The 26156-nt window shown below is 42.1% G+C and overlaps 2 protein-coding genes across 6 annotated transcripts in view; both read right to left on the bottom strand.

The window, feature by feature from the left end:
* Positions 1–203, bottom strand: part of slco2a1 (solute carrier organic anion transporter family, member 2A1) — a 34492-nt gene extending 34289 nt beyond the window's left edge. The window contains exon 1 of the mRNA XM_034701169.1: positions 103–203. The gene's annotated coding sequence lies outside the window, so the exon portion shown is untranslated. The remainder of the gene's footprint in view (positions 1–102) is intronic.
* Positions 204–5935: 5732 nt separating this feature from the next.
* The window catches only part of ryk (receptor like tyrosine kinase), a 79550-nt gene continuing 59329 nt past the window's right edge, over positions 5936–26156 (bottom strand). For 2 of the 5 annotated variants that reach the window (XM_034707887.1, XM_034707895.1), the window contains exons 11-16: positions 24925–24994; positions 23036–23168; positions 19458–19552; positions 19134–19293; positions 14999–15135; positions 5936–7086 (exon numbers count right to left, since the gene is read on the bottom strand). In XM_034707887.1, coding sequence (XP_034563778.1) covers positions 6975–7086; positions 14999–15135; positions 19134–19293; positions 19458–19552; positions 23036–23168; positions 24925–24994 — 707 coding nt within the window. In that variant the 3' untranslated portion in view covers positions 5936–6974. Of the gene's footprint in view, positions 7087–14998; positions 15136–19133; positions 19294–19457; positions 19568–23035; positions 23169–24924; positions 24995–26156 lie in introns of all 5 variants that reach the window. The other 3 variants (XM_034707869.1, XM_034707878.1, XM_034707904.1) reach the window with 2 other exon arrangements.

Genomic DNA, 26156 nt, shown 5'->3' with positions numbered 1-26156 from the left:
TTCTCCTTCAATATCATCTGAAAATAAATTATATGAATCATTTTGAGACAAAAACATCTTCATTTCACGTTACAGTCATCATTTTAAATGATTGAGTTTTACCTTCCTCTCACTGAAGCCCCGCTGTGTCCTCCTGCAGCTCACACAGGCCTCTGCTTCATTAGTTTTGGTATGTGGCACACTGGGCTGTTTCCCCTCAAGCTAATGAGTGGTGGGCCCACAGTGAGAGAGAGTGAGTGAGTGAGAGAGAGAGAGAGAGAGAGAGAGAGAGAGAGAGAGAGAGAGAGGACTGATGATGAATGAACTCTGAAAACAGCAAACAGAGGAGTGTTTATGTTGCTCTTCCAAGCCTATAATGCATGTCAAACTCTAGGATAGACAGACTGACATTAAGACAAAAATGACACGTGAGAAGGACAATCATATTTCCTCCATAAATACAAAGGGCATGGGCTCAGTTGATATGCACAAGTTTGACAGTCATTAGACACTATTACTGCAGCCCAGTTTATTTATTTAAAGGGACAGTATTCATATTGATGAACATTTCAGCGTAGCATCCATGTAATTATACCAGAGTAAGTATTTAGTATTTATCTGATTTATTTGTAATGGGACCATGTACAATAATTAAGATAAATGTCACCATTTAATGCGTTGTACCAGAGTTAGCTTAAAGCTAGTTTTCATCCGTAGTCCCTCTGGAGAACAGAAGTTTGACATCTGGTCTGCCAACAAGAATAAAGGATGTCTGTGTTTATTGATAAAGTGAAAGAACTTCACACAAAGATACATCTTTGAAAGAAATATAAAAATCAGGGGACCTCAGGAAGACATTTCTAATCTTGTGCACAGAGGTTAATATGTTGTTGTAGTAGTTTTTAAAATATTTCAAAACATTGTATTTTTCACAAAGTATGAGTGCAGTCAAGAATACATAGGAGTACATTCTGTTGTTTAGAAACCATTACTTGAAATCTCTAAAAACTATACCAAGGAATAAAAACAGTCACTAAGTTACTCCAAGCACAGACAACTTAGTTTGACAAAACAAATGTTACATTAGTTACATAGTGAAATCTGCTCTGTGTTTGCTCCACGTTCAACCGTGGAGACCCACGATATACAGGTACGACTAAACCACGGAGACAAACAGAACTACACAAACACAGTTTACTGTCTTAGGATCAGATCTCAGAAAAGGAAACTCATGAGCTGACTTCAAAGAAAAAGTGGTGAGTAACTAGAGCACTGATAGAAATGTAATCAGGTAAAAGTAATACGTTTTCTCAAAAAATAATACTCAAGTAAATTTTTTTAGTATCTGTACTTTACTTAAAGGCCCTGTGAGGAGTTTTGAACTGGCTGAGAAACAGACTGAAAATGATACTGATGTCTCTTTATAACCTTCAATAGCAAACAAGTCCATCAGCAGCAACACTGGCACCTTCTCTGTTGTCATTTTTAATGCCTGAAACCGCCCTGGGGGGGTAGGTGTCAGACCAGATGATGGACATCTTGCTTCAGAAACAGCCTTTATTTGACTGTTTTCATGGAAAGTAATCACATTGCCTGATAAAGTTGACTGTTGAACACAACAGGCTGAGGCTTTTGTTGAGAACACTACTTTTGCATGTTTAGGACAAAAGATAAGAGGTATCACTTTGTCCACAAGGGGGGCGCCAGAATCGATACAAAACTAAAGTTCCTCACAGCAGCTTTAAGTACTGTACTCAAGTAAATTTACCCTGTTACTGTCCACCACTGGCGTGCAATATAATAACTTGTTCCAATGCTTTAATAATATTGTCCACACAAGATATTAACTTTTTCAAACAGGATAATTATTTTGAACAAAGGTTAATATCTTGTGCGCTCAGGAGAAGAAACTTTTCTTTGGACTTCAGGGGCTCTATTTTAATCCATTTTTCTTTTTTAATATATCTCAACATTATTTTATTTCTGCTTCTTTCTTGTTTTTTATTGCTGTAAAGCTCTTTGGGTTGCATTTGATTTATATGAAAGGTGCTATATACAGTAAATAAAGCTTGATTGATTGATTGATTGATTGATTGAACATTTCACTGAAAGGGCTGTTTCTGTTTCCACTTTGGATCAGTGGTTCCCAAAGAGTGGATTGGTTGCGAGACACAAATGGGGGGTCGTGAGATGTCTTCCAGATTTTATTTTACTGAAATAAAACCTTGAAAATAGAAAGTGTAATGAGTTTTCTGCCTTTCTTTGTTGTCAGATGACTCCTAAGTTTAGGGTTAGTGAACAGTTCATTATCAAAAGCATCAGTAGCAGCAGGTTAATTCATAAAGGTACAGGAAACACAGACACATGCTCATACAGGTAGGGTCATTTTCTGCAGACCAACTAAATGAAGCCACATTAAATCACTTTGAGGGACAGTGGGGGTCACGAGTCTTTGGCACCTATATTTTGGGGGTCACAGGCTGAAAAGTTTTGGAACCCCTGCTTTAGATGACTGATCTGTCTCAAGAGCATTGCACTTCTCCTTGTCAGGGCATGTTTTTTACACTATATAATGGGTATAGTAATTCATGGTAAGGAACCCCTTAAACATTCTGATGAATATAAAACTAAGTAGCATATTATATCTGTGATTATGACTTAATCTGACACTTCAACTCATTAAGTATTACTGACATTCTTGAACAGCTTGTGACTGATTTTCAGAGACATCCTGAGGCGCAGTGCACAAGGATTATGATAGCTCTGATAACGCACTGAGCATCTGATATGATATCTCGTGCAACCTTTCCTGTCATACAATGATTTAAGCCAACAGGATGAACCACCCTCAATATAACTAACGACAGGCCCATGGGTTGAACAAACATGGGTTGATCTTTGGCACGACTGTGTTTACATTTACCAGTGTGTGTATTCAGTTATCGCTCAATAACATTAAGATTCGATCAATCAAAGGTGAGAACCAAACGAGTCCCTTCAGAGTTATATGAGGTGAATAAACACAAATGACTGAAGACAAAGAGGAAAATGTGCTTCAGGAAACTAAATAAAAGGAAGACCCAAAGGTGAGCCTTTAATCCAGGCTGGACGCTCTAAGGGGGACAATTTGTCTTGCTTTATAATCTTTGTGGCTTTGAGTATGAGCAGGGCTTGTTCCCAGAAAGAGGTTTACTAAAACAACTGCATGAATAACAATAAAGACGATAACACAGAAACCCCCTCACACCTTGAGATATTGCGTCTCAAACTTGTCCTCAGCAAACCGCACGGTGTTGTGACAGCACAGTCTGGAAGTGACAATTTCCACTTACTCAACATGTGGCTGCGTTGCATTATGGTCTTTTATTGTGCAGCTGGTGAGGAAACTGTAGAAGGACTGTGAAGAAGTAACACAGACCTGACAATTAAAGGACGTCGACCTCCAACGCAGCCGTGTGGAAACATCTCGACGTGGCTCCAAATGTGTTACATTTACCTGCTTCTTCAGGAGATAAGAGCACTGCAGCGCAAGATGAAACAAAACATCACACTGACTGACACTAACATGATTATTGACACATGGTTAAACACCGTGTAATATGTTGGAGACTATCTTTGTAAAGAAATGTTGCTGTAAGATCACAGATCACTGACATTTGTTCCCACACATGTTAAATCAAACGTCTTTGAAGTTTACATTCCTGGTGTTGATTCCAACGGACGATTCATTTTTTCCTCTACATCCTAAAATGTTTTAAGGTGAATTTTCCCCAAAGTCAATGCCTGCCACAAATATAATTGATTACATATCAGGAGGAGGAATTTTGATGCAAGGGATTTAGGGCTTCTGCACAAATTAGATTTGACATAACTTTCCATTACAGCATCTTGAAAAAGTGCAGCATTCATGCGACATCCACTTCAGCTTAAAGCGAGAGAGGCACGACAAAAAGAAACTTTGATAAAACAAGGAAACTGAGAAATGTAAGAACCCATAACAGTGTTCTTGTATTACCAACACAGGGATCATATTTTGTAATACAGATACTGGAGTGTTAATTGTTTGAACTGAGAGTCTCTTTTTTCCATCACAAATGGAGAGTTGGCCGTGTTCAAAAAGCAAAATCATCTCTGTGGTTTGAAGCTCTGCAGGCTAAACATACACACAGAGTGGAAGCAAAACAAACATACTGTGAAAGCAGTGAAGACAATGAGAAGGGCTATTGTTTGAGGGTTTTTTTTAACCAGTCTTATTTTTAGCAGTTCAAGGTCTTAATAACTGAAAGGTATAAAAAGTTTTGGAACACCTCCAGGAGATCGTTTCTACAGGTAGCTGTAAAACAGGCTGTTACTGCTGCCCTGGAACGCTCAGGGGCAAATTCTCTTGATTAAGTGAATCCACAGAGTGCTTGTTTTTGCCTCTGACAGGCTCAGATGACAGCAGAACAGGATAACAGGAAGATCACTACAGACAGACCTTTTTGTGAGAGTAATGAGTGTTTATTTTCTTTAAACTAGCTGTTCCACCTTCATCTTCAAAGCCCGACTCCATGCACAAACGGCAGCAGTTTTACCCAGCAGGACTGACCTGGATATGTTATTCATTTTTCGTTGTTATCATGACACAAATATTGTAATGATGCCAAATGCACAACCACAGTTTCACAAAAATAGTTGGGAATTGTGCAAAATGTTAACACAAACAGAAACTGATGTGTTTTTAATAATTGAAAACCTTTATTTGGTTGAAAACGGTGCAGAGACGGCATATCAAATGAAGAAACTGAAAAACTTGGTGGTTTTATTAAAAATATGAATTTTAAATTTGATGCCAGCAACATATTTTGATCACCATTGTAGATTTCTTCTTTTAACATCACTTTGTAAACGTTCGGGAGCAAAGGAGACCAGTTTCTGGAGTTTAAAGTGGAATGTCCTATTCTTGCCTGGTACAGGATTTCAGCTGCTCAGCTTGTTGTATTTTTTGTTTCATGATGCTCCAAATGTGTTTAATGCGTGACAAGTCTGGACTGCAGGCAGGCCAGGTTAGCATCCAGACTCTTCTACTACAGAGCCTTGCTGTTGCAGAATGTGGTTTGGCGTTGTCTTGCTGAAATATGTAAGGTCTTCCTGAAAAAGGGAATGTCTTGATGGCAGCATATGTTGCTTCTAAACCTAAACCTTAACCTAAACCTAGCAGCCTTCACAGACGTGTAAGCGACCCATGCCACGGATACTTATGATTCCCATACCATCAGGGATGCTGGTTTTGAACTGTGTGCTGATAACAAGGCAGTAGGTCCCTCTCCTCTTTAGAGCGGAGGATGCAGAGTCCAAGATTTCCAAAAAGAACGTCAAATCTTGTTTCATCGGACCAAGAACAGTTTTCCACTTCACCTCAGTCCATCTTCAACAGGCTCAGGTCCAGAGTAGTTGTTTGTATGGTTCCCTGTTTGCATGGTACAGTTTGAGGATCCACATTTGTGGATACAGCGACAAACTCCAGTCACGGACGATGTGATTTTGAGCCCATGCAGTGAGATCCACTACAGAGTCATGTCTGATCACGGTTCTTTTGGCCTGGCCTCTTTTGTGCAGAGATGTCATCAGATTGTCTGAGTCTGTAATGATATTATGTACTAAAGATGATGAAATTGTCAAATGATTTTCTGTTTTATGCTTAGTAGCAGTATTCTGAAACTATTTGCTCACAGTTTCTCACAGGGTGGTGAACCTCTTTCCATCCTTACTTCTGACAGACTATCTGGAATGTCCTTTAACTGATGTCCATTGATTGGGAGCTTTTGCCTACAGGGATTACATCGTGCCTGTCTCACAGCTCAAATACTGTTTGTGTCCACGAGTCATTTAGACCCCAAAATAATTCAAAGAGTGCTCAGGTTTTAAAAATCAGGAATTCTCCCCCACGAAACACTTCAAAATAAAAAAGCCATTATATTGAAAAGATCCCATTTAATTTGTGGATATGAATTGGGGAAGCACTTTACAACCTTAATTCAACATGCAGTGACCATAAAGACATCAAGAAGATGTTAAAGGTGAGAGAATAAGATTAGACTGAGCCGGTGGGAAGCTTTCTGTGTGTTCACAGAGAGTGATCTGGTTACTCACAGAAATCAGTCCAGGAATCCTGTGAAGGGCTGTGTTCTGACGCAGAACAATCAAGCTTATGAAATGAAAACATAATGATCATTCAGTCTGTAGGTTGTGATAGTGAATACAAAAAAAAGTATAAAAAAAGAATGAAGGAGTTGGCCTTCAAAAAAATCAAAGTGTATAAAATTCACTCTGGAATATGAAGCTTTGCGTTGCTGATTTTGTTCAAGCTGTGGAGTCCAAGCGTCCGGTCCACAGAGAGAAGAAACACTGAACCATGGCACTGTGTTTAAAAAACAGTGTACCGGTCATAAAGGTCTCAGGGATCATCTGAATGAATCTGATTTCCACAAGGCCTCGTCGTACCAAGCTTGAGCTGACTGTAACAGAGTGAACTAACGTTGTGTTGGGAGTCCGGTAACATCCACAGTTTGGTACCTAAATCATTCTGCTGCAGAGTCCAGACACACCTACCATTTACACTGTCTCTAAGTTTTAAACTGTAGAAAATACTGTCTGTAACACTAAGTTCTCAGAGGGTTGACTTTGACAGATGGCACATAAATATCCGTAAATGCTGGTGTGCCATACAGGCGAGGACTTCTTTCCACCATTTCTGTCCTCTCGGCAAAAGAAGAGCACTGTCTAGACGCTTTCAAAGCATAAGAAACAATATTCAACAAGGAATCCTTTTACACTGCTATGCTGTAAAAAGGTAATTCAACTATATAAAAACTCAAAAAGTACTGTACAAAATAAAATCATCAGCTTAAGTCTGCTCTCTCATCAGATAAGGCACATTTTCATTCGCTTATTCCTCATGAATAGTGTCCGTCAGCCTTCAGAGTAACGCTGTTCTTGAAAAAGTTCGTGAGTTTTCAGACGTAAGCGCCCAACGCTGCGTGGAACTCTGTGAGACACTGAACAAGCTGCTGGAACTTGGGCCTTTCCTCCGGGTCCAGGGCCCAGCAACACGCCATCACTGCAAACCTGCAACACAAACAAAACAAGGACGAAAACACAGTTAGGCTGGATCATTTATGTGTTTTATATCCTCACCCTATTAAAATAATGGCCTAAGTCATTTTTTGACAAAAATGAGTTTTTGGCCTAAATCATCTCTTGATGATTCTGGCCACCTCTGGTGAAATCACCTTAATCCTTAGTTGAAAGGATTATGCTCTTTATGCCCTTATAGGACAATGGCCTGTGTAAAGAGGGTGACTTAGGCCTTTTTATTCTTGTCCTAAGTCAACATTTTTGTTCTTTAGGATAAAATGTCTGACTTGTGCAATTAACAAGCTTTCATGGTGGCAGCTGCCTCAAGAAGCAAGAGAATCTGTAGTGCAGAAGAAGCTCTAAACATGATTCTTGAATCAGAATCTGACATTTGTTCAATTTAGGTTAGAGTTATTTACATTTCAGTTTGCTTTATGGAACTAAAGGACAGTTAAGAGTCAGGTTTCAAAAAGTTGTCCAAACTGTATGTTGGAAATGGGTTCAGTTCAATAAAAACCCAGAAAAGAAGACCTGGAGAAGTGAGGAAAGGAACTGCCTCCTGACCAATTTGATTGACCTGACATTTGTTTAATTTAACTCAGGGTCATTTCAGTTTTGAGTTTGCACTATGGGATGAAAGGGCAGTTTAAGCCAGGTTTAAAGTTGCATAAGTCAAACTAGAATGTTCTAAAATTGGCCTAAGTCACTTTATTCTTTAATGTTACATAATTGACACAAAACGTTCTATTTATGTCAACAGTCATCCACTGTCAAGGCCTTTTTGATTGATAATAAATAGCATATGCTCTGCATTTGGGTAAGGTTTTTTGTGTTTTCCCAAAAACTTAAAAAAAATGACGTAGGCCATTATTTTAATAGGATGACGGTATGTAGGATGAAATGCAGAGGATAACAAATAGGCTTGTGTTTAACTCAGGGCATTGTAATTTGATCATACACACTCCTGCAGCTGACCTCACACCTACAGTTCATGCTGCATTGTCCTGAAACAGGAGCAGCCTGTACAGAACTGATCCATGAGTGAGATACAATCAGTTCATGCCCTTAAATGTTTTATTAAGCAACCTCTAATATTTTGGAAAAGGAAGGTGTCCGCTCACCACCTATTGAATTTAGACGGAAAACATGTTCCGTTGGTTTAATCAATTTCAGGTACTTTTCCATGTGCTGTTTGTGGACTAGCACTCGTGTTTTAAAACATACTTCCTTTGTGTATCATGACAATGTATCCTCAAATACTGTTCAAATGCCTGTAGCTAGTAGTGATGTAATACACTACAAACCTCTGTGGAAACATAAGAAATGGAGTGATGTGATTGGGTTTTGTGTCTGACAAGTCATCAACACAGCTATCTAAATGTAAGGAAGTGTTGTATGATGAAATGATCAGTCCCAAAAGCTCAGAAATAAGATTATTTTTTCCATTTGTCCAATATTCCTGGAATAATAAAGATTGGCTGATCAGTGTAAAAATGAATTTAATACTAAAATTGAGATCAAACCTCAGAAAAATAGCTGTTACAAAAAGGGAAGGACACATTTTCACAAGGTTTGTTGAGTCTGCAGGAGATAAGCACAAACTCTGTGGTGTTCTTATCGACCATTGTGGTGTAACATGGAACAGGAACCTGTGCAATAAGTCTTATTTGCTATATTAGACATTTGTTTTTCTTATAAGTCTTTTGCTACTTCACCTTTTTGTTTCCTATTATTTCTGCCGTGGAGAAAACTGAATGTGTGCAACAGAGGGAGATAGAAGTATATTGTAACATCATTTTGTATGCAGTTGTCTTCGCACTTTGATTGGAGGTCTCTGACATCCAGACAAAGCTTTTTAACTATGGTCTCCAAAGTGGTCACCAAGTCGCTGGAAGCAGTGGCGGATTTTTCCACCTCCTTTAAAGCTGGGGTCGGTAGTCAGATTAAGATCCACTTTTTGTTATACTGGTTAAAATAATCTTTATGTCTTGATGGCAATCAATACATAATGTGTTCTTAAAGAAGAGAGAAAAAAAGCCTCTATCTACAGCCGGAGTAAACCTGGGAAAACACCAACCAGTCCCTGCCATCAGGAGCCAAAATATGAAACCAATCGGATCCTGTCCTGCCGTTCTGCCCGCCTCCTGCAGAGCGTACATTTCATGTTTGTTTGTGTTTTTAACTTTCACTATGAGAATGTTTTGGTGTTTTCTTACCACTGAGTGAGACATGAGTTGACATAGTGCAAAACACAAACCATGTGCTGAGGACCGGTTTTGAATCAGTCACCATCATATGGTCGCCAATCAGCGGTGCTCGTGAATGTGAGCGGGGGCGTTGTTTTGGAGGAGCTCCGAGGGGAGGGATTAGACTGAGTCCTGAGGAAATGCTACATTCAAATTCATGCTAGTTTTCTGTGACTACCAACCCTAGCTTTAAGCGGTCTTCCTGATCGTCACTGGACCTCTATAAAGGCGGCTATAGATGAGGTCAAGTCCACTCTGATGGCAGCAATATCTGCTTGTATTCCACAGACAGCGCCCTCTATTTTGGAACAGATGTCGCTCTTGAAAGAATCCAGGGTCGTGGGAAACATACTGACTGTCAACACATCCTCTCTTTGAGCCGTCTCATCCGCGAGCGCATTGGCGCTACAATTAGCGCCACGGGATGATTTGATGGTCGAAGATTTACCAGTCGGAGGCTTCCTGGTCTGCTCTCAATTATGACCAGATAATGCTTTGGTAGTGTATGACCACAAAGATGATGTATGACAGAAGTTAGTGGTCTGTTTGAATCAAGATTCAAAATTCACCTGACAGAGCTTGCACGAAAGACGTTTACATTGCTACTGTGCAACAGCGCCCCCACCTTGTATGCAGTTGTAAAGCTTAATGATTGTATTTTGTTTTCTTTCGGTTCTTAACATTGAATTCTCAATCTGTGACTGAGAGTGAACAGGGATTACAGGGCTGTGAAGTAAAGCGGTTCATCGTCTGCATAAAGTTGGAAGCTAAAGACTTTGCCATGAATAATATTAGCAACAAGGATCATGAAATTAAAATAGAATAGTTTTGAATAAACACAAGGTGCTGATGCTCTAATGAAGGAACCACTACACCTTCATTGCAATATCTACGCTCTATTAATACATTACATAACCTCCCACATGGTCCCTCATGTCCAAGCAGGAAGATAGTGGGCACTAGGAGCTAACACATCCCAGTGGTAATCAAATGTGCACCTCCCTTCACTGATGTTCACTCAACAGAGGCTCAACAGTTAGCTTTGGCATCCAACCCCTCCATGCCAGCTCCCATCAGCCATCACATCCACAAGCAGAACCTCTTTAGATTACAGCACAACACACAGCTCTGCCATGCTCAACAAACCCAGCCTCTGTTCATCACTGATAACATCTACCCTACAACACGACCCCTAATGACCCCAACAACTCAAAACAGGATGTTTACAGTTTCACAATATTAAATAATACATAATACATGTATTATTAGGGTCAGGAGCTCGGACATCCGGAGGGAGCTCGGAGTAGAGCCGCTGCTCCTCCGCGTCAAAAGGAGTCAGCTGAGGTGGTCCGGGCATCTGATAAGGATGCCTTTCAAAATTCACCTTTAGAGGTGTTCCGGGCACGTCCAACTGGGAGAAGGCCCCGGGGTAGACCCAGAACGCAGTGGAGGGATTATATCTCCCGCCTGGTCTGGGAACGCCTTGGGATTCCCCAGGAGGAGCTGGAAAGTGCCGCCGGGGAGAGGGATGTCTGGGTCAATTTGCTTGGACTGCTACCCCCGCGACCCGACCCCGGATAAGCGGAAGAAAATGGATGGATGGACATAATACATGTATGGACCTAAATCTTAAACTGTTCTGCTTTCTCCTTGTCTTATTTTAGACATTTTTAAGCATCAATCGTTGAACAGTGTGAAGCCCCCTGTCATCATCCACAGGTCAGGACTAACAGGAAACATAAAGGGTCCAGCTGTCTCTCTCCTCTACTCTGTCCGTCTGCACAAGAAGTGATCCTAAGGTGACACGTGCTGAGATGCCAAAAAGACTTCAAAGAATGTCGGTGTTCTGTGATTTCATATCTGTGAATCAGAGAGCTTTGTGATGTGCGACTTTGTGACGGTGAGCAGAACAGAACAGACAGTGCTCAGGATGAAGCGTGCAGACTGGTGCTGCAGACAAAATCCAGCACCTGTCACATCTGCATCGAGTTGTGGATTTCTTTTATTATTATTAGTATTTTGGACTGTTTGCCTCTTTTAGATCGGACAGCTGAAGAGAGACAGGAAACGTGAGGAGTAGAGAGCGGGGGAAGACACGCAGGGGATGGTCACGACCGGGAGTCGAACCGGAGACCTCTGTAACGAGGACTATAGCCTCTGTATATGGGGTGCTTAGACCACTAGGCCACCAGTGCCCCAGGTTGTGGATTTCTTAAGTTTATTACAGCATAACTGCTGTGACACAGTTTGGAAATAACATCTTATGTCTTAGTTTTATCGCTCTATTTACCAAAAGACACACTCTCTCTTCACTTCCTCTTTAGTTTGATGACCACCTCTGTCCTCTCTTCTTTGCTCATGGCAGCTTTAGGTTGAAAAATTAGTTGAGACTTGTTTATTTCATACGCTTCAGAGCTTTCTGATATCATCCAACGCAAAGATTACTGATATTTTATCGTATTAAACGAAAACATGATTTTAACCTCCCTCACGACATATAACCCACACAATGAGGGATTGTGGAAGACAGTACGGCCATTTTGGTTCACACCCTGGTCACCTCCCACCTAGACTACGGCAACTCCCTTCTTTTTGGTTTACCCAACAAATCCATCCATGAACTTCAACTGGTTCAGAATTCCGCTGCCCGCATCCTCACCAGAACCCCCTCCACCAGCCACATCTCACCTGCCCTGCAGAAACTCCACTGGCTTCCCATCAAATACTGCAGCATCTTTAAGATTCTGTTTCTCAAGGCCATCAACCACCAAGCTCCTCAGGACCTCATCGAGCTCCTCCGTAAAAAAAATACCCACCCGTAGTCTCAGGTCCTCCTCACCCACCCAACTCACCCTCCCACCAGCTCGCTTGACCACCATGGGGTCGAGAGCCTTCATCCGCTCGCCCCCCCCCCCCCCCCCCGCCTCTGGAACTCTCTCCCCCAGGATTTACAAAATTCCACCTCTACCACCACCTTCAAATCCCGCCTCAAAACTCACCTTTACCGCCAAGCTTACTCACTTTAATCTGTCTCTATGGGACTGGAATGACTCCCCCCCTTTCATTGTATTAATATTGTGTTGTTATTCTGTTGTATTTATGTATTTATGTATGTTCTAAGGTGACCTTGAGTGTCCAGAGAGGCGCCTATAAATAAAATCTATTATTATTATTATTATCTAAGACACAGCCCACAATCGCTCTTTTTTGCTGTGGTAAAATCATAGACTATATAAATAATGGACATAGTATCCGTGGCGTCACACATCTGTTTCTGAAGCGCTGTTTGGAGCCATATTGGAAATGCTGAACTCAATATAACTGCTGTAGAGCGAGTGTGACATAAAGAGGCGGGCTTTGAGTCTCCTCGCTAACAGCTGCAGTGTCCCCGCCTGCCAATCAAGTCAGCTGAGCCTCTCATTGGAAAACTTGTAATCTAAATATCTTCAAAATTGCCACGGTATGAAAAAATTCACCACCATACAGTGTGCACCAATTGAGAAATTAGTTATCCAGACTACACTTGTCTTTTGTATAGGTGTGTATGTGGTTTCCGGTACTTCCGGAGCCAGCATCAAGTGGATCCTCGATGAACTGCAGTTTTTAACACCTCCACATTGGCTTCAATTGTCACGGCCTGAGGTTTCTGCTTAGGTAAAACAGATTAAGGATCAGACACCACCTGTGGTAAAGAACTCAGAGCCTGCTGCAGAAAGCTTGGTGACAAAGAGAGCCGACAGCCTCCTTTGTCTCACCAGTTATCTCTTATTGGTTTATCAAATTTTGTGGAGCCAGGTAATACAATAGAAAGTCTATTCATGTCAGACCTGATTCAGAGAGTATCCTTTTTCTCTGAGCAGGAAAACCTGGTGGTTATTATTATCCTTATGTGTGGGGGTGACAGGCTGTTTGCAGTCTGATACTATGGCGGGAGAAAGCTTCCTTTCTCTCCTTGACAGTTGCAGGATGTTGATAAGCCTCACATCGACTGAGCTAGTAACTGATCAACATTTCACTCAGTGTCAGGACTCCTGCGCTGCACAAACAGCTCGTTGGATGGAGATAAACATTAAATTACATAGTGATGACGTCTTCTACTCACATTGTGTGTTTGTATTGATAACAGCAGGACAGAGAACAAACATGTCCTCAGAATGTCTGCAGCAATTTGATCAAGTCTGAACTTGCAAGCTGTCTGCAGCTGTAAAGGCCAGCTGGCAGTCCTGTCAGCGATCTTTATAGGTAAGAAAACAAGGAAAAGAAGTGCTAGGATATATACTTGGTATTTTGTATTACTTGAGAGTTTTAAAATAAACTTGAGCATTTGCTTTCATATTTCTGTCACAGTTTATTGGCGGCTGTTTAAAAAAAATCCAATTAAACGATAACTTTCCTGGTATTTCTGCAATTGTTTAACTTTCTAATTTGAAATCGCCAATTTGACCGTCTAAAATCAAGGTTTACTAACTCATTGATTAATCTAAGCTTCTATTTAAAGGTGACATATCACGCTTTTTTCATCAATATATATTGGTCTAAGAGGTCCCCAAAACATGTCTTTAAAGTTTATGCTCAAAAAAACACTTTGAAATCAGATTTTGGTCCGCCTGAAAAACCCTCTTCTTCAGTCCTCCTCAGAACACTCTGTTTTCCCTCTGACCACGCCCCCTCAGGAAGTGAATGTGCCTCGGCTGTCCAGCACGTTGATCTAATGTTTACATGTTGGCTGAATATACACGGCTGCTCAGAGATCGCGTTTCTTCAACCCTCTGAATCTGATCCAGAATCTGATCCTGACGGAGAGGCGCCTGTAGCAGGACCTTTCTGAAGGATTGGTCATAGATTTAGTGTTTCTTGTTGTTTTATTTGTCAGTATGTCGACGTGTGTCTTGGTACACAGCTACGAACATGTAGCTATGTGGCTATGCTAACTAGCGCTAGCACTTATCCATGATAAATAAAAATCATCCACTAGATCTTCAAATCTGCAGACGTGGGGAGTAAAACCGACCTCTGCCAGAAAGGCAGCGGGACCTTTCTGAAGGATTGGTCACAGATTCTGTGTTTCTTGTTGTTTTATTTGTCAGTATGTTGACGTGTGTCTTGGTAAACAGCTACAGCTACGACATGTAGCTATGTAGCAATGCTAACTAGCGCTAGCACCTATCCATGATAAATAAAAATCATCCACTAGATCTTCAAATCTGCAGATGTGGGGAGTAAAACCGACCTTTGTGTTTATTAAGACAGCCTACAACTAGCATGCCTCCCTCCTAAGCTCCTTGTTAGCACACATTTGTGCAGGTAATGAAAAACGGAGGAGGGATTCAGTATTATTTTATACAGTCTATGGGCTGAACAAGCTCCGAGCTCTGACTCCGTGACAGACCGGATATTGTTGTTACGTAACAAAAACACGGAAGTCTGAAACGGCTGGTTTCACACACATTTACAGAAAGGTGGAGAAATCAGAACAGGGGCAGAATGGATTTTTTTCATTCTCGGGGGGTTTGTAGACATGCCAGGGAAACATATTTCAGGTAGAGAACCATTAAAAATCCATTTTGCATGATATGTCACCTTTAAAGTGTTCCTAGTTTCTAGTTTGTGTGTGTGTGTGTGCGTGTGTGTGAGTGCATGCTCTTGTAACAACGTACAGTTCATCTGGACAGTTGATTGGCTGTGCTATTCGGTACCCATCCTTCAGGTATGCTGACATCTCAAAGGGGTCGATGTCGACGTAAGGAGTCTGACCCAGAGTCATCAGCTCCCACAGCGTCACTCCGAAGGCCCACTGCAAGAACACAACATGTGATCAACACCGAGTCCGGCACAGAGCATTTATTTACAACATTTCTAAACATTGTAAACACGACCTGTTGTCTTTCACATGTTTTCATCAAACAGAATAAACAGAACAACCATTCCGATCCACAGGCCGGAAAGCCAGCGCTGCCCACATGCATTCAAATACAAAATGTTCTGCAGGAACAATGTGAGGAAATTCTGTTGATAAATTCATACATCATGGTAATAAATAATTGCTGAGAGTTTTTGTTGAGACTGAGAGTAAACACAGGGGACCCTTCCGAGCTCCCGTGTCAGCTTGTACTCTGAATGTGTGGTAGGTCTGACCCCACCTCCTGGAAACCGGGAACAGAAACATTTCCTTTTTGGTGTTCTCCAGTAATACCCTGATTATCAACCCATATGTAAGGTCAGTGTAGGTGTTGACCCTGGCAGTCCTCCTCATTCTTATCTGAAAGTAAAGCAGGCACCTCTTGCTGACTTGAATGTGAACAGAGTTCATGATGAGAGCACAGTAGAGGAACGGGTCTCTGTGGAGGCAGCTCATTATGACCTGAAATGACACCAGAGCTTTTACCCTCTAAACTCTGACCCAGAAATGATCCATCAGCGCCGACATTGGCGTGCTTGCTTATTGTGATGACATTTGTTAGAGTTTTCTTGAATAAAATCGAAGCCAAGGGTGTTAAAGTAAATAAACCACGATGGTTGTTGACAGAAATTCAAATGTGACCAAGAAATGGAAAGAAAAATCGAACTGTTTTCATCAAGCTGTGGGTAGTGACCGAAAGAACGAGATCGCGAATACAAGCGGCCGAAATGAGCTTTCTCCGCAGGGTGGCTGGGCTCAGCCTTAGAGATAGGGTCAGGAGCTCGGACATCCGGGAGAGGCTCAAAGTAGAGCCGCTGCTCCTCCGGATCGAGAGGAGCCAGATGAGGTGGTTCGGGCATCTGGTTAGGATGCCTCCCGGGCGTCTCCCTGGGGAGGTGTTTCGGGCATGTCCGACTGGGAGGAGGCCACGGGGAAGGCCCAGGACACGCTGGTGAGACTATGTCTCTCAGCTGGCCTGGGAGCGCCTCGGTATCCTCCCAGAAGAGCTGGTGGAAGTGGCCGGGGAGAGGAGTGTCTGGGCTTCCCTGCTGAGGCTGCTGCCCCCGCGACCCGGACCCGGATAAGCGGAGGAAGATGGATGGATGGATGGATGGATGAAACAAAACATCTTCCATCAACTCCAAAATGAAAACACGAACAGAGTTTCTCAACTTACTGTGTGCATATCTGAAGGTTTTAAACAGAGAGCTGGGGTGTTTAAAAGCTTTGAATTTACTTAATTTACAAGGCTTAGGCTGCTATTTTAATTTCTTGGAGTAACAAAATGTAAGACAGTGAAAGGTTTAGATGTGTGAAACAAAATCTATCCCTTTGACAGTAATAAAATAAAAGACTCTTAAATATATATACAGTATACATATTGTTTTGGCTTAACCTGAAGAGCATTATTCAAATTAGATCTGTTTGTAAAGGGATGACAGAGGGAATGCATTGCTTGAGGACACAGGGCACAGTGATGTATACTGAAGTCACAGCCAGAGCTCCAAATAAGGCCTCTCTGTCCCGTCTCTTCCCGTACATATAGCATCAAATGTTCATAACCCCTGACATAAGTTACGGAGCATTTCCATTTGCAACACTGTGCGATGCCGTCATGATGCTTCACAGTTCCAGGTAGTAGTCTGGACTTTCCCCTGAAGCCGAGTGGGCTGGTAATGCCAGGCCTCTGTTTTACTGTAAGAGCAGGGAGGGCATTGAGTGCCATGAAGCGGCGTGACCATAAGAGGAATGTGGAGGGGTGGGGAATGTCTGGCTGGTGTCTCCAAGGAGCTGTTGAGCCTCCCGACTGTCTGCCGCACCCACTCTGCTATCCTGGGACAGGAAGAGGGAAGAGCCAGAGACAGACACACGGAGCTCAGCACTGTCCCTCCTTTCCCTCTGACACCTTTACAAAGTGTCCAAGAATGGCTCTGACACAATAGAGGCCATTTCCTCCATCACCTCTCCTGTATCATATCCTTTTATTTTTTAAAGGGAAACCATCAGAGACCAGGAAAGGTTAATGAAAGGTTTCCATGATTCAGCTGCATCGAGTAAACAATGTTTCTGATGCTACAGTCATTACAAGAACAAAAATCTAAAGCTGGAAGTTAAGACAACGTGTGAGACAAAACCTGCAGCCACGCGAGGATGGCTCCAAAAAGGAGTCACTCCCACAGAGCCTGTGTTGAAATGTCATGCTTTACTGAAGGCATGAACATGTTCACAGACTAGCATCTAGTTAGCTTGTTCAATGTGTCGTACGGTGATATTTTATTATACGGGGATGGTTTTGCTCACAGCTGCTTGCTTCTCCAGCAGGGAGTCTTCTGTATGACTCATAAGTTGCATCTTTAGTCAAAAGGACAGCCCCTCTGAAAACAGATCTCTTGACGTGGCACTAATCGTTGTTATCTAATGAGCTAGCCAATGAATTAGAAATGTGCATGGACTATAACTCTGATCTGATGACTTGGGCCCGTTCTACACCTCTGGGATAATGCAGAAGCTCTGTCATGAAGCTCTGCCATCACTCTGTCCCAAAAACGCCATTATGTCCAGTACTCAGCTGCCCGGTTACTCACCCACTCCCACTCCAGCGCTCACATCACACCCATCCTTCAGCACCTCCACTGGCTCCCCATACAGCACTGAATCAACTTCAAGATCCTGCTTAAAACCCTCAATAACCTCGCCCCCTCATACCTGACCGACCTCCTCAACCTCCTCAACCTCCTCAACCTCCTCCTCCCTCAGATCCTAAGATGCCAACCTCCTGTCCCCCTATCATCAAGACCAAGCCCCGCACCTTGGGGGACAGAGCCTTTGCCATCGCTGCCCAGACTCTCTGGAACTCTCTCCCTCCACACATCCTCAACTCTGACTCACTCCAATCATTTAAAAACCACCTCAAGACCTACCTGTTCAACAAAAGCATACAACACATAACCTTTACTCCCGCCCCACCTTTGTCCTTGTTCTGTTTTCTTTTCTTTTTCGCACTTGTAAAGCCACTTTGAGTATCCACAAAAGCGCTATTCAAGTCCTATCAGTTATTATTATTATAGCTTGAATGATTAACTGAACAACGGCCTAAACCTGGTGTCCCAGTGTGATTGTTTACATTGCATCTGTTAAACCCAAGCAGCAACCTCCGGTCTCAAAATATGAAGCCCATGCGGAAGTATTATAAACTGCAATTCATCGAGCGTCCACTTGAGGCTGGCTGCAGAAACACCAGGAACCACATACACACCCATTCAAAGAAGACGATCTTTACAGCAGAAATAAACATGTTTACAGCCTGGTCCAAAAAACAGCATGGCTCTACGTAGCTCATCTCTCTATTGGCACACACTGTACGGGGGGTGAATTTTTTTTTCTAATGTGACGGTTCAGAAGATATAAAGATTACGAGTTTTTACCCAAATAAGGACATGACTGACTTGACTGACAGGCGGGAACACATAGCTGTTGGCTAGGAGGCTCGAACCCCGCCTTTTTACCTCATACTAAGTTCGGTTGCCGCCGACGATTGGCTTCAGAACAACGCTCAGGAACAGATGGGTGACGTCACGGATACTACAACCATTATTTATACAGTCTATGGTTAAACCTCTGTTTAACCCATCGATGCCAGCTCAGCTGCAGAACAACTTTGCCCCTTGCCTGTGTAACATTTACACTGACGGCAAGGTGCAACAGTTGAGTCCTCACTACGTAATGCAGAAGGCCCTTTACATTGTTCCACCCTCCTGTCTCATTTGGTCAATATGGGCCAGTTAGAACCATTACAGTGATGCTCAAAGTGCCAGTTCGAGGCTTGTTCCACTAAGATATGATTGATGTCATAGTGGTTTCATCCACTTCGCATACAGAGTCAATGTTCTCACCACGTCACTGGCACTGGAGAAGTCGTTGTTAAGCAAGCTTTCCAGAGCCATCCAGCGGACGGGTCGATTCTCATTATCCCCCAGACAGTGGTAATCCATAGGAAATAAGTCCCTGGACAGGGCGTTATCTGTGATCTTCACTTGCATGTTGTCGTCAATGCTGTCAGAGAGGAAGGAGGGGGGGGGGGGGGGTAGGGGGGAAAACAGAGAGCAGTTAGCGTCTTTATCTTAGAGCAATTAAATCCCAAACAGAATCACCTGAAGGCAACACGGAAGAGGTGAGGGCAGATGACGGCAGCTGAGAGCCGGGTCAGGGGCACTTACACGCAGTTCCTGGCAGCAAGGTCTTTGTGTATGACCTCCCTGCGAGCCAGGTAGCTCATTCCACATGCAATCTGGATGGCCATATAAACCAAGTCCTGCTGAGAGATCGCCTGAAAGGAAATGAGGGAGAGAGAGAGAAAGGGAGACAGAGACAGAAAGAGAGAGAGAGAGAGAGGCAGACAATGCAGGGTTAGAAATCAACAGAGGAAAAGCACAAAAATGGAAAAAGGGAGGGAGCAGGTAAAAAAAAGAAAAGCTGGCGTGACTTGAGGTGAAATTGTCCTCCTGTGTCAAATTGTTCTTATCACCTTTGACCTGAGTCAAAGTCCCTCATGGGTCAGAGGTGGGAGTCACATTAACATAGACTATTTCAGTCTTTGCATGCAGGAGAAAGACCAGTCAACTGGTAAATCTCACAGGTCTAAATGAGGAGTGGAGCTACTTTCCAACAGAAGTTTGATATAAATAAACAAGGAGGTAAATAAAGGTGGAAAATAACACTCAAATAAATGAATACGACAACAGTCTTTGACGTTTTTGTTCATTCTAGTTGAAAACTATAACTTTGGTGATGTTGGCCGGTTGCTTCTCTGTTCTGAGAGAAGACAGTGAGTCAAGATATGACTTCAGTGTAAACATCCATTGAGCAAGAAAGTGAACATGAAATGAGTCAGAACTTTAGGTACAGAAATTCATGTTGCCCACAGAAAAAGAAAACTGAAAGAAGTTTGGTGATTTCAAAACCTTTTATCTAACAACACCGTCATATCCCACGAAACTGAAGAAAACAACTCAAAGTGAGAAAGAGAACATGGTAACCATCTAACTACAGCATTATGTTGCATTATGCCATTATGTCTACATGCTGGTGTTACAATGTAGGTGCAGCTAAAAGCTCCACTGTGTCATACAACAGCTTCAGATTGCTGTAAAATGATGATTTACCTCATGTCATAAAGAAACAAAGAAGACAAAGAGTTGGGAAAATGTGTATCTTTTATCACCTTACTAAACATTTGTTTCACATTTTACACAGTCTTTCATTTCTTAAAATCACATCTCTCCATCGTCCACTGTTTTATGTTTAAACATCCTTATTTCCCATTTGTATCCTAATTACCTCTTTTAGCATTATGAGGGAATAAACAGCTTGGAGAATGCACTTCAGCTTAATGTGATTTGATTTGGCTTGGCACTCCGGTGCGTCTCAGGAGAGGATATATAATGTCAGGAAGTTGAGGAAAAGCTCACTGGAGCAGTTTGTGCCTTTTCTTGAAGGTAAAAAAAACAGACTTTATTTTCACCTTCAAGATAAAAGGCACAAACTGTGCGTGTGCTCCGGTGAGTTTTTCCACAACTTCTTATTATTTGGGAAAGTTGAATTTGAGAGTGATGACGTCACTGGAACCCTTCGTAGGTGGAGCACGTCCCTTAAGTTAGGACCAAAGCTTGAGAGGTCAGAGAAAGTCTACCTGTTCAATGATTGAGTTCATGTTATGTTGAGCAGAAAACATGGTGGAAAAAAGTCAATGTTGAGTTGATGGTGGGAGAATTGATATTTCTACATTCATTCTGGTTGTAACATTACCTGCTGTCCAGGTAGAGTGACCTTGATTATCTATGAGTAGGGCTGGGCGATAAATCCATACAAATAATTGTATAAATATAAAATATGTTTGATAAAAATGTGATATATTTAAACCTGTAGTTACACCCCAAACCACTGGAAAGGGAGGGGGCACTAAGGTGTCTTAAACGCTAGTTGCCATCCAACATTAGACATAATAAGACGACAGCATTGAACAGCCAATCATGTCGCAGAGTAAGAGTTACGTGGGCTTAAAGACGTTTGTTGTAAATTTAAATCAAATTATGTAAATGTTCTCAACCTGAGAAAAATAAGAATCTACAAGCAAAAACTTCACAAGAATCTCATCTTACGTTAAAGACCTGCTTCCTGTTAGCACGGTCAGAAATGATGGATTCAAGAAGTTGATCAGAAAACTAAATCCAGACACAAGTTAACAAACTGTCTTCAACTTTCACTCAGGAGCAAAAAATGCCTTCAAATTTAAATGAAATTATTATTTGATATTTATTGTGATGATTATCGATATCGACTGATATGAAAAATGTTATCGTGGTAACATAATTTTCAATATCGCCCAGCTCTATCTCTGAGCACTCAAACACAACATGCCTCTCCTGCAGGGAGCGTAACGTTTTCTTCTACTTCTGAACAAAGCTGCCAGAAGTACAACAGCCCAACGAGAGCTAGCATCAAATGTGAGCTACATTATAAACTTTACTTTACCTGCAGAATCTTTCTATACCTCATATGCAACAGAGAGTGTTGAGTGCCTCAGACGGTTCATTTCTTGGAGGGTTTGAGTCAATGTGAGACATTAAAGAGAGCCGTTTGTTTGGTGCTTGGAGCCTCTGAAGGGACCGTAGACAATGGCTGGGTCAGCAGGTGTGTCTGAGAACAGACCCCTGACTGGTACGTGTATATAAACAGGTCTGTAGCTTAAAAGGTGACCTATCCTCTCACTTCATTATATATTTATAAACCTGAAAATAAATCACTTCGCCCCGATCAGCGGCTTATCTCTGGCTCTGACACACACTGCAAGAAATGTAGGCCAGTTAAATCTTATCAAGGAGCGGGCAGATACATGATATATTAATTTATCAAACTACACAGGAACAGAAGTCTTGGCATCAGTGAACACAGATAAGAACTCTTTTCAGTAAACACCTCGAGCTGATCTAAGGCGTGTTTGCGTGGTGCAGCTGGGTCAGGTTCTCTGTATCCACCGTGCTCAGTAAATTGAACAGGTGGTTTTTAGTGGAAATATGACAACTGTGGAAAAGGTCAAATCTAAATCCTACTATTTTTTTCTCTAACTCTTCTGCTTCCCAAACCAGATGTTCCCTCTCGTAATAAATGCAACACTTCGGTATTGTGCTTTCCTGAGATGCTATCGTCCCTGCACTGATATGTTTATGATTTATAGCTCCATGTTTATTGCACCAGCACAATTTAATGACTAAGTCCTTGTCTCGTACAACTGCCAAAACTACATAATGAGATTGCTGAGAACGAAGGTGCTGGTGCGTAAACCTGAAACTCTACAAAGCGGTTTTGATTAATGTGAATATGAGGCATGCTTCGTCTTGTGTTTGCTACATCTGTATTTTGGGCTTGATTGATTGGTTGGATCTGTGATGTGGCTTTGCCAAGCGCATCAAAGACTCCCTGAGGTTAACCTGTACAAAAGCCTGATTGTCTTTACATAGTGAATAAAAATCTTTGCCCTGGGCCCCGGCATCAAGACTATATCAACAGTCTGTCTAATAACAGTGTAAACAGGAGTTACTGGTGGGTGTTATGTGGTGCTGAGTGCTGGAAACACACAAACCCTTCTTTCATACTCCACTCTACCCCAATTTAGGGGATTTATTTTAATGGAATACTAAATGTCTCAATGCGATTCCATACATAGCTCGCACTGAAGCTTTTATTCTAATGATTTAATAAGTGATTCCTGTTTCTAGCTGCCAAGCTGAAGCCTCACCTGTGGGTTGTTAGCCTCAGCAAGCTTGCACTGTCGCAGGAACAGCTTGAGGTTCCCCCAGGCCATGAATGGCAATAGCACCATGGGCTTCTCTCCCTCTTCTGTGCACACATGACTGATGGGCAGCAGGTTTCTGAAGGAACAGGAACAGAGTGTTACACAACATCAATTCTGTCAATGTAAATGTGTAGGAGTTGGAGTTCGCGGAAGATGAAGAAGTACATGCTAACGGGGTAAACCAAAACCATTTCCAAAATGTAAAAGAGGAAGTGAAAGAAAATATTGTCAATCTGCTGACCTCAAAGAGAGGGAAGAGGAAGGATCATGACGACAGCTGTGTATAGAACGTACACTTGAAGTCCAAGTGCACTCACAGGTTTAGAGAGTTACCTTCTGAACTTTAGCTGCTGTCATTTCAAATAACTGCTCAAACAATCAAAGCCGAAGCATCTGTTTTGAGGAGTAAATGACAAAAGCAACAAAAAACAAACCATGCAATAAAGGAACCAACACTTACAATATGTATGGCACGGATTAACAACTGTTTAATATTTGGGCATTTGAATACGGCCTTATTGTCCAAGATGCACACCACTATTGTGAGTATGCTTCCTCTTTTAAATGTTACTTAAAGGTGACATATCACGCTTTTGTCATCAATATATATTGGTCTAAGAGGTCCCCAAAACATGTCTTTAAAGTTTATGCTCAAAAAACACTTTGAAATCAGATTTTGGCATGCCTGAAAAACCCTCTTCTTCAGTCCTCCTCAGAACACTCTGTTTTCTCTCTGACCACGCCCCCTCAGGAAGTGAATGTGCCTCGGCTGTCCAGCACGTTGATCTAATGTTTACATGTTGGCTGAATATACACGGCTGCTCAGAGATCACGTTACTTCAACCCTCTGAATCTGATCCAGAATCTGATCCTGACGGAGAGGCGCCTGTAGCAGGACCTTTCTGAACAATTGGTCATAGATTTAGTGTTTCTTGTTGTTTTATTTATCAGTATGTAGACGTGTGTCTTGGTACACAGCTACGAACATGTAGCTATGTGGCTATGCTAACTAGCGCTAGCACTTATCCATGATAAATAAAAATCATCCACTAGATCTTCAAATCTGCAGACGTGGGGAGTAAAACCGACCTCTGCCAGAAAGGCAGCAGGACCTTTCTGAACCATTGGTCACAGATTTAGTGTTTCTTGTTGTTTTATTTGTCAGTATGTTGACGTGTGTCTTGGTACACAGCTACAGCTACGAACATGTAGCTATGTAGCTATGCTAACTAGCGCTAGCACTTATCCATGATAAATAAAAATCATCCACTAGATCTTCAAATCTGCAGATGTGGGGAGTAAAACCGACCTTTGTGTTTAATAAGACAGCCTACAACTAGCATGCCTCCCTCCTAAGCTCCTTGTTAGCACATTTGTGAAGGTAATGAAAAATGGAGGGATTCAGTATTATTTTATACAGTCTATGGGCTGAACAAGCTCCGAGCTCTGACTCCGTGACAGACCGGATATTGTTGTTACGTAACAAAAACACGGAAGTCTGAAACGGCTCGTTTCACACACATTTACAGAAAGGTGGGGAAATCAGAACAGTGAAAAAAATCCATTCTCGGGGGGTTTGTAGACATGCCAGGGAAACATATTTCAGGTAGAGAACCATTAAAAAGTCAATTTTGCATGATATGTCACCTGTAAAGCTAGGTTGGTAGGATGAGAGGAAGGTGGATAGAGGCGGATACAAAAAGAGAGACATCTGTGTCAAAGAGTGAGAGTTGAACCCTGGGGCGCTGCTCTGAGGACTGCAGCTTCTGTTTAATCAAGTAAAAAAAAAATCACCACAAAAAGGAAAAAATAAACGGTTCCCTTCTACTTACCGATGATGAAGTCCACGTAGCTTGCAGCTTTCAGTCAACATCATGGTCACCTGCACCTCAGACGCATGATCTAAAGTTTCATCAGACACACATCATGTTAGAACGCGGAGTCAAAACAAGCCATCTGTGCAGTAAATCAGCAGTAAAGGTAAAGGTTCATTTATGACCGCTCTGACATTGCAGTTATGTGTCATGTGTTTTATCAGATCCCTCTTTCAACACTCATCCGTACTGGGAAAGTGCAGAGGAAAACTGACTTGTGCCAAGCTCAGTGTTTTTTAATCAGTGTATGCAGCTTTGCCATCTTCTGGTACTTCTGGAAAGCCGAAGTGTTCCCTTCCTCCAAAGGGCACATGAGGAGGAAGCAACGACTCTAACAAACCCAGGACTGGCATGAGCATATTGTTCGTGGCCTGGTATCCACCCCTCCCTGAGTAAACACCAGAGAACGAACCAGAGGTCAGAAGGCAAGCGGCAGACAAAGCTGACACATGCTGCTAACAAAGAACCCGACAATCCCAAATAAAGGAGCTCTTTCACTTGCATGCAAACCCTGCAGTGTGAGTAAGACTCATCATCATTAACTGTCAGATCTGTGTGCATGTGCACTGAATTGAAACCATGTACGGCCATCTGCTGAAGCTATTAGAAAAGCACCTTCTATATCTGATAGCCATGTTTGGTTAACAAGATACGAGGCTTACTAAAGAAGAGGAATAAATCAAACTGTCTGTCGGCTGAAGTGTCAGCTAAGAACCTCACCCATTCATCTCCAGTCATTCGCATTACACAACCGTGTTTTGGTCCAATGACGTTCATTGAGGATTAGAGAGAACACTATCCAAACCAACACACTCCATAGAAAACCCACAAAGAGTAGCACATTAATATGAAAGACGGGAAATTTACAACACACCTATCTTAAGAGCGGATCTATTTCTTTGACAACTGTGCATTCAGCTGAGCTTCATAACAAGGATGGAACCGCAGACTGTGTGAAAGACATAGTTTAGCCTACAGGTCTAAAAAAAAGAAAAGAAGCAAAGCCAACTCATGACGCCTGAAGCCTGCTTTCCTTTAACGGCCAACAAAGGGCGACTTCCCAGGTTGTAAGAAGAAGTCTGACTGTATAGAAGTCTATGAAAAAATGACCCTACTTCTCAGCTGATGAATGACCCCAGCAGACATGTTTCTGCAGGGTTCTCAATCAGGGGTGGTGTGATACAGTTTTC

Source organism: Notolabrus celidotus, chromosome 2 (assembly GCF_009762535.1).
Source record: "Notolabrus celidotus isolate fNotCel1 chromosome 2, fNotCel1.pri, whole genome shotgun sequence".
Taxonomy (NCBI): domain Eukaryota; kingdom Metazoa; phylum Chordata; class Actinopteri; order Labriformes; family Labridae; genus Notolabrus; species Notolabrus celidotus.
This window is presented reverse-complemented; position numbering and strand designations above follow the sequence as displayed.